The sequence below is a fragment of the Lissotriton helveticus genome, chromosome 9 (genome assembly GCF_964261635.1).
Source record: "Lissotriton helveticus chromosome 9, aLisHel1.1, whole genome shotgun sequence".
Classification (NCBI taxonomy): Eukaryota; Metazoa; Chordata; class Amphibia; order Caudata; family Salamandridae; genus Lissotriton; species Lissotriton helveticus.
The window spans coordinates 1,191,656,278-1,191,668,416 of NC_136070.1; the positions used below are offsets into that span (position 1 = coordinate 1,191,656,278).

Below are 12,139 nucleotides of genomic sequence, written 5' to 3' on the forward strand. Positions count from 1 at the left end.
CCTGTTTGTGAACTTTTGTTCCACATAAACATATCCATTTGAAACATCAGTATCCCCATCCAGAGCAGTTCATTTTACATACAGATCTGAAAGAGACACGTTAGTGATAGATTCCTTACCTTAGAATATCCCCAGGCGTCAGACTGGATCCGGAATTTTTTTGCGTAGCAGTACCCTTGCGCGTCGGTAGGCGTCGTCTGCGGCTCCGCGTCCGTCGTCGGCGTCGTGGGCGCCGTGATGACGTCGTCGGAGTACTTAGACGCCGCCTCCGCGTGCTGACGTCAGTTCTTCTTTATTCCGCGCCAGCAGCGCAGATCCGGAAAAAGTGGTACCTTAGTCACTTTTTGACTAAAACTTTTTGATCTTTTGATCATTCTTTTTTGAAGCCTTCGACTCCGAACGGTGCCGGTAGGGATGCCAGGTTTTAAGCCCTGTGAGGATTGCGACTGGCTGATTTCGGTCACCGACCCTCACCGTCGGTGTCTCCACTGTCTCGGCGTCGACCACGACGACAAGACCTGTTCCGACTGCCGGGCCTTGACTTCGAAGGCTAGACGGGAGCGGTCCCGTAAGCGGCTTGAACTCCGGCAGTCGGCCCCGCGCCTAGAGAGGTCCCGGCCTGGACGGAGGTCGAGGGACCGGTCGCGGGAGCGGAGCCATCATAGCTCCGGGAGTCGACATCACTCCTCAGGGTCGCAGTCGTCAGGTAAGCACAAAAGTCGAAGAGACGTCATCGCTCTTCCGACTCCCCCCGCCGGGAGTTCAGGTGGCACCGCCCACGCGGCTCCGTCGGAGTCGCAGGCGCCGCGTCCGGCCTCATACCCTCCGGTCCCTGGGCCTAACGCAACGCCGGAGGAGATCGAGTGGTTCCTCATGGCCATGAGGTCCCTCTCTCCTCCGACGGGCTCCGCGGCGCCTTCGGGCCCAGCGGACCCGTCTGGGGGTCCTAGCGGGTCGGGGGCTTTGGCCCCGACGCCGTCGGGTGCTTCGGCTCCGCCGCCGCCGCAGGGCCCCGCTGGATCCGGCTCCGGATCCGGGTCGTCGCCGGTGGACTTAACGACCTCCCCGGTGCCGACTCCACAGGTGTCACCCCCGGCGCCCTCATCGGGCGGCGCCGTCCCCGAGGCCTCCCTCGACCCGGTTCCGGCGCCGCTTCAGACGCCGTTTGGAGAGTTTACTTTCCATGAACCGGCCCCATCATATTCTAACCCTGAGTACCAGGAGATGGGTGATGAGGAGGATTGGGAGGGGTCTGAGGACCCTCTGGCACGTGAATGCCAGTCTCATGAGGACTGGGCAGGTGAACTTGGGGAGGCCAGTGGTATTGACACTTTGCCAGACACTGGCTTTGTCTCACCTCCTACCGTGGCTACGGAGGAGGGGGCAACCTATAGTGTGGTGTTGATGAGGGCGGCCGAGGCCTTGAGCCTTGAGCTCCCCGTCGCAGCCGTGAGGACTAACCTCCTCACTGAGGTCCTTAAGCCGCAGTCATGCTCAGTCGAGCCTCTGCTGCCGTTTAACGAGGCCTTAACCGACGTTCTTTTGGGCACTTGGTCCAAGCCCGCTACGGGTTCGCCCGTAGATAGGAACGTGGCCAGACGACACCGCCTGGCTCCGGGGGACCCATGTTTCCTGTCCACCCACCCCACCCCCGAGAGCCTGGTCATCCAGGCCTCCAATTCCCAGACCGCATTCCCGTCGGCTCCGCCGGACAGGGAATCCAAGAGGTACGAGCAGTACGGTAAAAAGATCTTCTCCTCCCTTAGTCTGGGACTGCGGTCTTCCAACACCGCATGCCTCTTGGGCCGCTACACCCACTCTCTGTGGGATACGGTTGCGGAAGTGCTGCCCGAGTGTCCGTTGGAGGTACGGGCCAAACTCGGCCAAGCCCTTGTGGAGGGCCGGGATGCAGCCAGATATTCTATCCGGTGTGGGCTGGATACCACCGACTCACTAGGTAGAGCGATGGCAACGACAGTGGCGGTCAGATGTCACGCCTGGTTGAGGTCCGCCAACTTTTCGGCCGATGTCCAAAACACACTGATGGACATGCCGTTTGATGGCCGTCGCCTTTTTGGCGACAAGGCAGACCATGCGCTTGAGCGCTTTAAGGACTCCAGGGCTACGGCCAAGTCCTTGGGCCTCTCGGCCCCGCGCCAGCAATCGGCTGCCTTTCACTCCTTTCGTGGACCAGGCAGACCATGCGCTTGAGCGCTTTAAGGACTCCAGGGCTACGGCCAAGTCCTTGGGCCTCTCGGTCCCGCGCCAGCAATCGGCTGCCTTTCACTCCTTTCGTGGCCACGGAAGGGGTGTACCCACACGTGCTGCCAGCCATGCTCCGCAGGGTAATACCCAACGCGGTGGTGGCCGTAGAAACCGCTGGGGTGGCGGTCTGGGTCAACGGCGAGGTCAGTCCACACCTTCCCCGCAGCATCCGCCTCAAAACCCTCCTAGTCCGTGCTTTCAGGCCCATGTGACGCCAGTGGGGGGCAGGGTTCGCCATCACCACCTCCACTGGCGCACTGTCACGTCGGACAGGTGGGTGCTGCAGATCGTCCGAAGGGGTTACTCCCTCCCCTTCGAGGCGACTCCTCCAGCCATGCCACCGCAGAACCACCGTGTATCGGGGGATCATTTGCGACTTCTGCAGGAGGAAGTTTCGGCCCTCTTGGCCAAGGGGGCCATCGAGCGCGTTCCTGGGCCAGAAGTAGGGTGTGGTTGCTACTCCCACTACTTTCTGGTACCCAAGAAGGGCAAGGGGGGCCTACGCCCTATCTTGGACCTACAGAACGTCAACGGCTTCCTCCGGAAGGAGAAGTTCAAAATGCTGACTCTGGCTCAGGTCTTAGCTGCCCTGGACCCAGGAGACTGGATGGTAGCATTGCACTTGCAGGACGCTTATTTCCACATCCCCGTCCTGCCGGCCCACCGGCGGTTCACGGTTGACCACGAGCACTTTCAGTATACCGTGCTCCCCTTCGGCCTTACCAGCGCCCCACGGGTGTTCACAAAGGTGATGGCGGTGGTCGCAGCTCATCTGCGCAGGTTAGGGGTTTCAGTCTTCCCCTACCTCGACGACTGGCTGTTGAAGGCGGGCTCGCCCCAGACAGTCGTCAGCCACCTCCAGACTACGGCAGATCTCCTGCACCAGCTGGGGTTCTCCATCAATGTGCCAAAGTCACACCTGTGCCCCTCTCAGAAGCTCCTCTTCATCGGAGCGGTTCTCGACTCGGCGCGGTTTCGGGTTTATCCACCCAAACAGCGGGCCCGGGATATTCAGGCTCTGATTCCGATAGTTCAGCCTTTATCCCGGGTCTCGGTCAGGTTGACGCTGCGGCTTCTGGGGCTGATGTCCTCCTGCATCCTACTGGTGCATCACGCCAGGTGGCGGATGTGGGCTCTGCAGTGGGACCTGAAGTTTCAGTGGGCCTAGCATCAGGGCAACCTGTCCGACCACGTCCTGATCTCGGAGGGCACTGCGAGACAGCTGCAGTGGTGGCTCACGGACCGAGATTGGGTCAGCGGCAGGTGCCTCTCCCTCCCTCAACCGGAGCACGTAGTTGTGACGGACGCGTCCCTCCAGGGCTGGGGAGGCCACATGGGAGAGGCGGAGATCAGAGGCCTCTGGTCTCCGGCGGAGGCCCGGCTCCACATCAACCTTTTGGAGTTGCGGGCGATTCGTCTAGCACTGAAAGCATTCCTCCCCTCTGTCCGGGGGAGTGTAGTGCAGGTGTTCACGGACAACACCACCGCCATGTGGTACTGCAACAAACAAGGCGGGGTGGGGTCGTGGACCCTTTGCCAGGAGGCTCTGCGCCTCTGGCAGTGGCTGGAACGCCAGGGCGTGACCCTGGTGGCTCAACACCTGGCAGGTTCTCTGAACGCCAGGGCAGACGAGCTCAGCCGTCGGTGCATGATGGATCACGAATGGCGTCTGAATTCGGACGTGGCGCAAGGCCTCTTTCAGCGATGGGGAAAGGCTTGGTTAGATCTATTCGCCACCGAAGAGAATGCGCAATGTCATCAGTTCTGCGCGTTGGAATTTCCAAGGCGGCACTCACTCGGGGACGCTTTTCGTCGCGAGTGGAGTTGCGGTCTGTTGTACGCCTTTCCGCCTATACCACTTCTGCCCAGAGTGCTGAAGAAGATCAAGCGCGACCGGGCACAAGTCATCCTTGTGGCTCCGGACTGGGCACAAAGGTACTGGTATCCAGAGCTACTCAGTATGTCAGTCGATCCCCCTGTTCGTCTGCCTCTTCAGGAGGACCTTCTGTCGCAGCAGCAGGGGACGGTCCTCCACCCTAACCTGTCCAGTCTCCACCTCCATGCTTGGAGATTGAGCGGCGACAGTTGAGGCCATTTGACTTGATTGATTGATTGATGATTGATTGTGGGTTTCTAAAGCGCTAGAATCGACTCCCGAAGGAGTATCTCTGCGCTGTAGACCGGTGGGGAACCCGTCCTGGCTTTCCCTGTGAGATGGTCCCTACTGGGTATCTCCAAGGTGAAACCAGGCATCCCCGGCGTATGTGGGGGGCCGTTGTGGAGATGAGGCAAGCTAACACCCAGAGTTGCCGAGTGTGATCCCTAGTTAGAGTAGGCACCGAGGCGAGAATTATCGAGTCCGTTGACCCTGGTCCAAGACCCTGCCGCGTCGGGGATTGAACCCTGGTCCCGGGCCGTCCTCTGCTCCCGGGTCTGCCGCCTCTAACCAGTGAGCCACACCACTCCTCCTGAAGTCTGTAACGTCATTCTGGCAGCCAGGCGTCCCTCCACAAAGTCGGTATACGCCTGCAGGTGGAACAGATTTGTGGCATGGTGCACAGCAAAGGCTGTGGATCCTCTTGCTGCCCCTCTCTCTGAGGTTCTTCTCTTCCTTCTTTCTCTTGCCCAGCAGGGCTCTGCTCTGGGCACTATCCAGGGCTACCTTTCTGCCCTTTCAGCCTTTCTAAGGCTGCCTGATCAACCTTCTTTGTTCAAGTCCCCTATTGTAAATCGTTTTCTTAAGGGCATCACACACACGTTTCCTCCTGTCCCGTTTGTGATGCCTCAGTGGGACTTGAACCTTGTCCTTACGTTTCTGATGTGCGCTCCCTTTGAGCCGCTTCACAACTGTCCTCTCCGCCTTCTTACTTTGAAGACTGCTTTCCTGGTTGCCATCACCTCTGCCAGGAGAGTGAGTGAGCTCCAGGCCCTTTCTTGTACTCCTCCTTCCCTTTCTGTCCTTCGGACAAGGTTGTGTTGCGTACTAAGCCATCTTTCCTGCCCAAGGTTGTCACAGCCTTCCACATCGGGCAGTCTATCACCTTGCCAACCTTCTTCCCGCCACCGCATCCTTCTAAAGAGGAAGAGCGGCTCCACTGTCTGGACCCAAAACGTGCGCTCTCATTCTATTTGGATCGCACACGCCAGTTCCTGTAATTTTTCCGATTCGGTAAAATACCGAATCGGCAAAATTACCGATTCTGTAATTTAACGTGTAGGTAGCACTGTAATCAGTGCTACAAGGGTTTAAGAATTCGTTATTTACCACCAACTAGAAGTTGGTGGTAAATAATGAAAACCCTTCAAAAAGCATATTTTTTTGCTTTAAAAAATGTGCACCCATGCACAATTGAGGGGTGCAACAGGGTGTCAAAGTGACACCCTATCCCCCTTGCAAATTCGGTAATTTTACCGAATCGGTATTTACCGATTCGGTAATTGGCATTGATTCCTATAGGCCCATAGGAATCAATGGCAATTACTGAATCGGTAAATACCGATTCGGTAATTACCGAATCATTCCGATTCGGTAATTTCAAAAGTGAAATTACCTACATCCCATTTACCTACTCTTAAATACCGAATCGGTATGATTCCGTATTTAAGAGTAGGTAAATCGAGATTACCTACATCTGGCCCTAATTCTTTTGCTTGAAAAATTATTCTAAATTACCATTTCTTATCTGACACCCGATATATAATCTACCAAACAGATTGAAATTATGTTTTAATGACGCTAGTTTGTCCTTGGACTCAGAGGTTTTACGCAGGCTGGTGCTGAGGAATTTAAGTTTATTCCTTGGTATAGTATCTGTTATGGGCTTTGAGCACGTTTGCAACATCTCATGAAAATTGGAGTTCTATTGCAATGTACCTATTTCATCTGCTGTTTTCACCAATGTGATAACTTCAGCAGGCATAACTTTGTGGCTGTCCAGATTACTGCTCTCCTCCATAAACTGATTACCAACTTCTTCAATTGTATACCGTAGAGATTTGACCTCTTTTGTACACTATGGGGGTCATTAGGATGACGGGCGGACTTTGTCCGCCCGCCATCCTTTCGGAATTCGGGACCGCCCGCCATTAGGGTGGGGGTATTAGGATGTGCCCGCCACAGTGGCGGGCACATCCTGCATTTATAGCATTGTGGCGGGCGGTGCAGACAGCACCGCCCGCCACAATGCTATACATGCATCAATGCATTTGCATAAAGAAAGCGGCAGGCACCGCGCGGTGCCTGCTGCTATGTTCATGCAAATGAAGGGGGTTACCACAGGTACCCCCCGTGTGAAGACCCCACCTCTCCTTCACTCTGGGGGCCCGCAGGGGGCCCCCAGAGTGAAGACCGCATGCATCTCTTTGGGCCCATCATAATATGGCTGGCGGTGTCTATGAGACACCGCCACCATATTAATCCTTTTCCGCCCCGGCCGCAAGGCGATCGGGGTGGAAAAGCGGCAGACGCTCTTTCCGTCTGCCGCGGTCCCCCCCGCCATTCTAATATGGCGGGGGGGGGAATTCAGGAGAGGATGTCGGGCGGATTGCCCCCGAGCCTGGCGGGGGCAATCCGCCCGACATCCTAATGGGCCCCTATGTATTTGTTCATGTTGGCAAAGGTTTTTTTGGGGGGGAGGGTATCCATGAATGTTTGTTCAAATTCATTTATAACTCTGGAAATGTCTGACCCAGATATCATCCATATTCTGAGAGCGCCTGGATTTTCTATGAGACCGGCAGCACCTCCATCTCCCTTGAAGATAGCATTGTCCCGCTCATGATTTTGATCTAGAGCAATTGATGAGAATGCGCTGTTGCTTTTATTGACAACAAACTTTCAGTTACAAAACTCTGAGTTAATTTGTGGGTGGCGTTCTGCTAGTGTCGCCATGTCGCGAATGTGGAGAGAAACCATCGAGAATAACTATGATTTTGTTGCATCGCTCTTTCAAGCCATTTATATTCATAGGTGTTAGCAGTTTCAGATTTGCATTTGCCATATTAGGATTAATTACTACAATGCCACAATCAATTCCTCCTTGTTTTCGTTCTGGGTGCTGTCCGAGTTATTGCTGTTCCATGGAAGGAGTCTTTAGTTGTCATGGAACTTGGGTTGCAATATAGGTTATCAATTTTTCTACTTTCAAACTCCGTTTTGGTAGACACACACGTTCACTCTCATACAGTGTGCAAATGCTATTTCGTAAATCAGCAGATATTTGCAAAACCCTATCATATGACATACAAATGTACAACTTTATGGAACTTGTCTAAAAGTTCTTGATTTCTCATTTGGTTGTGGATAATAAGAGCAATGTACATCGACGGAGGAGTTTCTTTGTTGCTGTTGTCTAGGAACTGAAGGAGTGTTTTCGAATTCTTTACACTGTTAAAACATAAGTAATTCGGAAATGGACAATGCTGTATTGGTAGTGGCTGTTTCACAAGGATACTGATCTTATGTCGGATCCATCAACTATCATTTCAACAAGGGCAAGAAGCGATACTGGTATTGATCGACAAAATTAGGCAAGCGGTCTCAGACGGCGAGGTACGTAAGATATTTTCAAATTATGCTCCTGTTACATTGGAGTCTTCAGGGAGCTGTAAAAGAGACGGAGAGCATAGAAACTGATAGTTGAAGATCTATTCTGTGAGGTAGAGGCAACATGCCGTAAAGGGAAGATGTCCCATTTGACCTCTTCCCCCTTGATGAATCTAAAAAAAAAAAATGTTGGTGTATTTAAATAGGATCAGACATGGTGGTCTTCTGACCCCAGCAGGTCACAGTTCCTGTGTTGGCATCTGACCGTAGTATTTTGAATTTTGTGTCCTGTCTCCCAAATAATGAAGAGGTAGGTTGGATTGTGACCCACTGCCATTCAGAATTTTGTAAACAAATCTATTAATGCATAGGTAGGGGTAAGAAAAATCTTTTCCATTCGCAAAAAGTCGGTGTGCTTTTTTTATTAATGGAAATTTTTCACATCAAGGCCTAAACTTTGAAAATGTCCAACATTCCCATGCAAATTAAGTTTCCAATGTGTGCATTTCTTTTAGTTTTGAATTGAATGCACAAATTATTAAATACTTTATTTGAATTTTTGCATACTTGTTTCTGTATTACTTTGAAGTTCAAATTGTAGAAATTGTTTAAAGTTGGTCCCTAACTTCCAGTAATGATTCAGTGGAGGTTCATATACATCAAAAGGTTTAGAGCCACTGCTCTAAAGCATAATACATTACTGTTTATGAGCTTGTTTACTTTACAGCCCCATCCACAATTTGTTATAGTTGGAGTTGAGGCAGAATTTAGCATGTATGTGTGCCCACTCCTCTTTGGCGCTATAAGAACTCTGAGCCAGGCAGCACGTACTGTAACTAGCTTCTTGTATTGCAGGTTTTATGGTAGGATAGCAGAACATCCAGGTGATCACGATCCTGTGACTTTGGAAGCAATTCAAAAGAATGCGAAGGGCCTGGCTGCAATATCAGGAGAGCGGATCTGGGTGGAACTAAAAAAGATTTTGGTTGGCCAGCATCAAAATCACTTGATCCACATGATGTACAACCTGGGCATCGCTCCATACATAGGTATGTTGTCTGTCTCAATATTGTGTTTACAGTATAGCTCATATTTATAACAGTATTAATATCCCAGTCCTGGTCTAGAAATGTAATACAATAGGATATAAGGGTTTGAGGGATATTGGTAGACTTTTTACATGGCTACTTGTACAGCTAAGTTTGTTTGGGTGTGATAATGTCTGGTACACTGGTGGGCTCTGTACATAGGTCATATTTTAGTTATGTGGATACTACTGTTGGACTCTGAATTTAATTGTTTTCATACTGAAACCTCATAGTCAGGTGTTCAGTTTTGTGAGCAGGTCTTTGCAAAGGTAGACATTCCTGTATTATTGGTGGGTCAAACATTTAGCCTTTGTACAAAGGTGTTTCATTTAAAGTTTGGCTCTTATGGATTCTTGAATGAATGTTTGTGCAGTTTCCTACTTTATAGATTCAAAGTTTTGGCCTTTGTGTTTAGTGTTTACCATTGGTATGGTCTCCCTCCTTGCGATCATTGCCTGAAGGCAGTAAAGCATAAATTGTGGTGCAGTGCACAGCTAGTTTATGCATCACTTCAAGGCTTCAGGAAAGCTTGTGATAGTCTCTATGAATATACTGAGGAGGCAATATTTGAGTGCTACTGTCACTCCACTCGCTTCTGCACCACTGCTATGTTTTTCACATCACCTTTTCTGTTTATTTATACTAGGTTTTGTTCACTTTATTATTTTTACTCTTATCGCATTTGATAATTTATTAGACTATATTTACGTTCAGGTGGGTAACTTAACAAGAGTACTCAAGTTTTGACCGCTGGGTTAAATCTTTCTCTCAGCTTTCTTTGTAGCGCGAGTATTTGTATAATTTCTGATCTCCCCATAGGGTTGCCTGCGAATAACTTAGAAGAGTTTGACAAGGTCAGCAAGAATTTGGAGACCCTGGACCCAAAGCCCATGACTGTGCTGGCCTCCCTCCTCAAGCTCCAAGATGAAGTTCTTAAACTTGATTTGAGGCTGAAAATTTCTAAAGAAGAGAAGAACCTTGGGCTCTTCCTTGTGAAGTATCGGAAAGATCTCATCAAGGGCAGAGATGACACTGTACCTCTCAAGCCATACCAGGATTTCATCACTGATGTAAGTGTGTAGCTGTAAGGAATTCGAGTGATAGTCATGATATATTCTGTGATTGAGTTCATAGCAGACCCAAACAATTTGACCAAATAAGGTGAACAAGCCTTTTCTAGAAATCCCTTCCTCGTTCTAGGTAGTTTGCCATAGACAGCAAGGTTTCTTGGAATAAATACATGTGGTGTTTGTGTAAGAGCAGGCCAATACAATCTAATTGACACATATTCACACCGTTTCCTTATGTGAAAACCTTTCCATGCTTCGGACTGGCTTCAAGTGTTCTAGCAATGTTGAGTCCCATGCACTAGATGGCTTTGTGCGAAGCCGAACTCGCGATAGTGAGACTCCTATCGAAGCACTGATTGGTAACATTTTTTTACTTCCACCTAATCAGAGTTTTCGAATACCTTTCTTGTAACGCCATCAGTTACCCAGAATGCAAGAAAGTAAGGCTTTAGGGGTTTTCCATAATCTGGACTGGGTTTCTTGCGGAAAAATTTGGTTTTGGAAAAAAGAAAATGGGCAAGAGTTAGGAGTCCCTTGTGCTTCCAAAACTCTGCCAGAATTAAAGTGACTTCCATCCTGTTAAGGCTTGATACCCTGGTCGGCAAGGCCATCGTTTACATGAAGGCCAGAGCCTAGTGACAGGTTTTCACCTCCAATGGAGCTGACTTAGAGATGCTAGTTTCCGAGCTCACTTATGTTCAGAGCAGCACTGAATTGAAGAAGCTAATTTGCGATCGGGAAAGTTGTGGTATGACCAGGCCAAGCAGTGGTACTTTATTTGAGGAATAAAGGTTAGATTGCTGATAAGATGGAGGTTTTGTATTAAGTAGGGGGTTTATTGCACTGGCTTCCCTGTCTCTTAAGTATATGCATTCATTGCTTTCTTTTCTCTGCTTCTTTCTTTCTCCATCTATTCAGTCGCGGGAACCTGATGCGCACAGCAAGGTCTGCGAGCTCTTGAAATACCAAGGTCAACCAGAGCTGCTGAAAGAGATGAAACATTGGTCAATCCCCCGCTTCCCGATCACCGGTCATGACTTGCGCCGAATGGGCATCTCCTCAGGGAAAGAGATAGGAACAGTTCTACAAGAGCTGCGAGATCAGTGGAAAAGAAGTGGATACCAGATGGAAAAAGAGGAACTTTTAAGTCATGTAAAGAAAAATACTGGTTGAAAAGCATCAAGAGAACATTCAAAACGTTTGCAACCTGTTGTGCTCTTTAAGTTAATACTGACTGTAACGGAGGGGAGAGAGAAAACGTCTAAAAGCTAAATATTCAAAGCTTTATGGGATGCCAGAAAACCATCTGCAATTAGGGAATATTGTCAGAGTTCTTCTGTGCCAGTATGTAAATCCAGATTCAAATATGCTGCCAGAACTTAGTTCAAGTGTGGAAACAGCAGCTGTGCTCTGTGGAAGAATTTGATGCACTGAAAAGGAGCATATGGGCGCTTACTATTGGCCTATAGCTGTTTGGGGTCTTTGATGGAATGGCAGATGTTGATGCAGGTGTTCCTTCCTGTCGAAGAAAAGTGCATACTTGAATTGATGGGCACTTGTACAATTGGTCTGTTTTTCAGGATTGGAGTACTAAAAGACATAGAGGCTCAGGTTACGTGGCAAAAAAAATGTGGCACTATAGAAGAGCTGTTTTATTTACTCGTTTTTGGAATTCAAAAGGTTACACGGTGTGGCTAACTGTATGTGGCAGAATACCTTGCTTCTCATCAGCTTTGTTCAAGCAACCCATAAATGTGGCTTCATGGTGCAAGAGCTTCATTATTGCATGAGCATGCACTTCACCCTAGCTCTGTTCCTGGGCATGCCATTCATGAGGTGTAAGAATTGCACATACCTGATGTTCTGAGCTGTTGCATATCCCATGTAGTTTGAGAGCTAGAAGTAGTTGAGATGCCATTGAAACAAGTTGTCTACAGCTGGGGAACAAGTTAGTGTTATTTCTGGTTCCAGGGTGTTAAGGCACCGTGAAGTTCCAGGGCTGTTTGGTAGCACCTGTTGGTCCCTGCAAAAAGGTAGGCTACTACAACCTAGTAGAAAATCCGGTTCTCAAGCTTCACTGTGCTTTGCATAATGCTCCTCTCTTGCAGAACTGTAAAACGTTTTTAACCCTCACCTTCTGCTCTTTGCTTTGGGGCTCAGTACCAGATGTC

At 49.8% G+C, this 12,139-nt stretch overlaps 1 protein-coding gene across 1 annotated transcript; it reads left to right on the forward strand.

Moving 5' to 3' along the window:
• Positions 1-8,567: 8,567 nt before the first annotated feature.
• Positions 8,568-11,717, forward strand: LOC144782338 (CCA tRNA nucleotidyltransferase 1, mitochondrial-like). The gene is made up of 3 exons (XM_078661657.1): positions 8,568-8,859; positions 9,718-9,968; positions 10,887-11,717. Exons 1-3 carry the CDS (start codon positions 8,583-8,585, stop codon positions 11,139-11,141), a joined length of 783 nt encoding a protein of 260 aa, XP_078517783.1. The 5' UTR covers positions 8,568-8,582; the 3' UTR covers positions 11,142-11,717.
• The last annotated feature ends 422 nt before the right edge of the window (positions 11,718-12,139 follow it).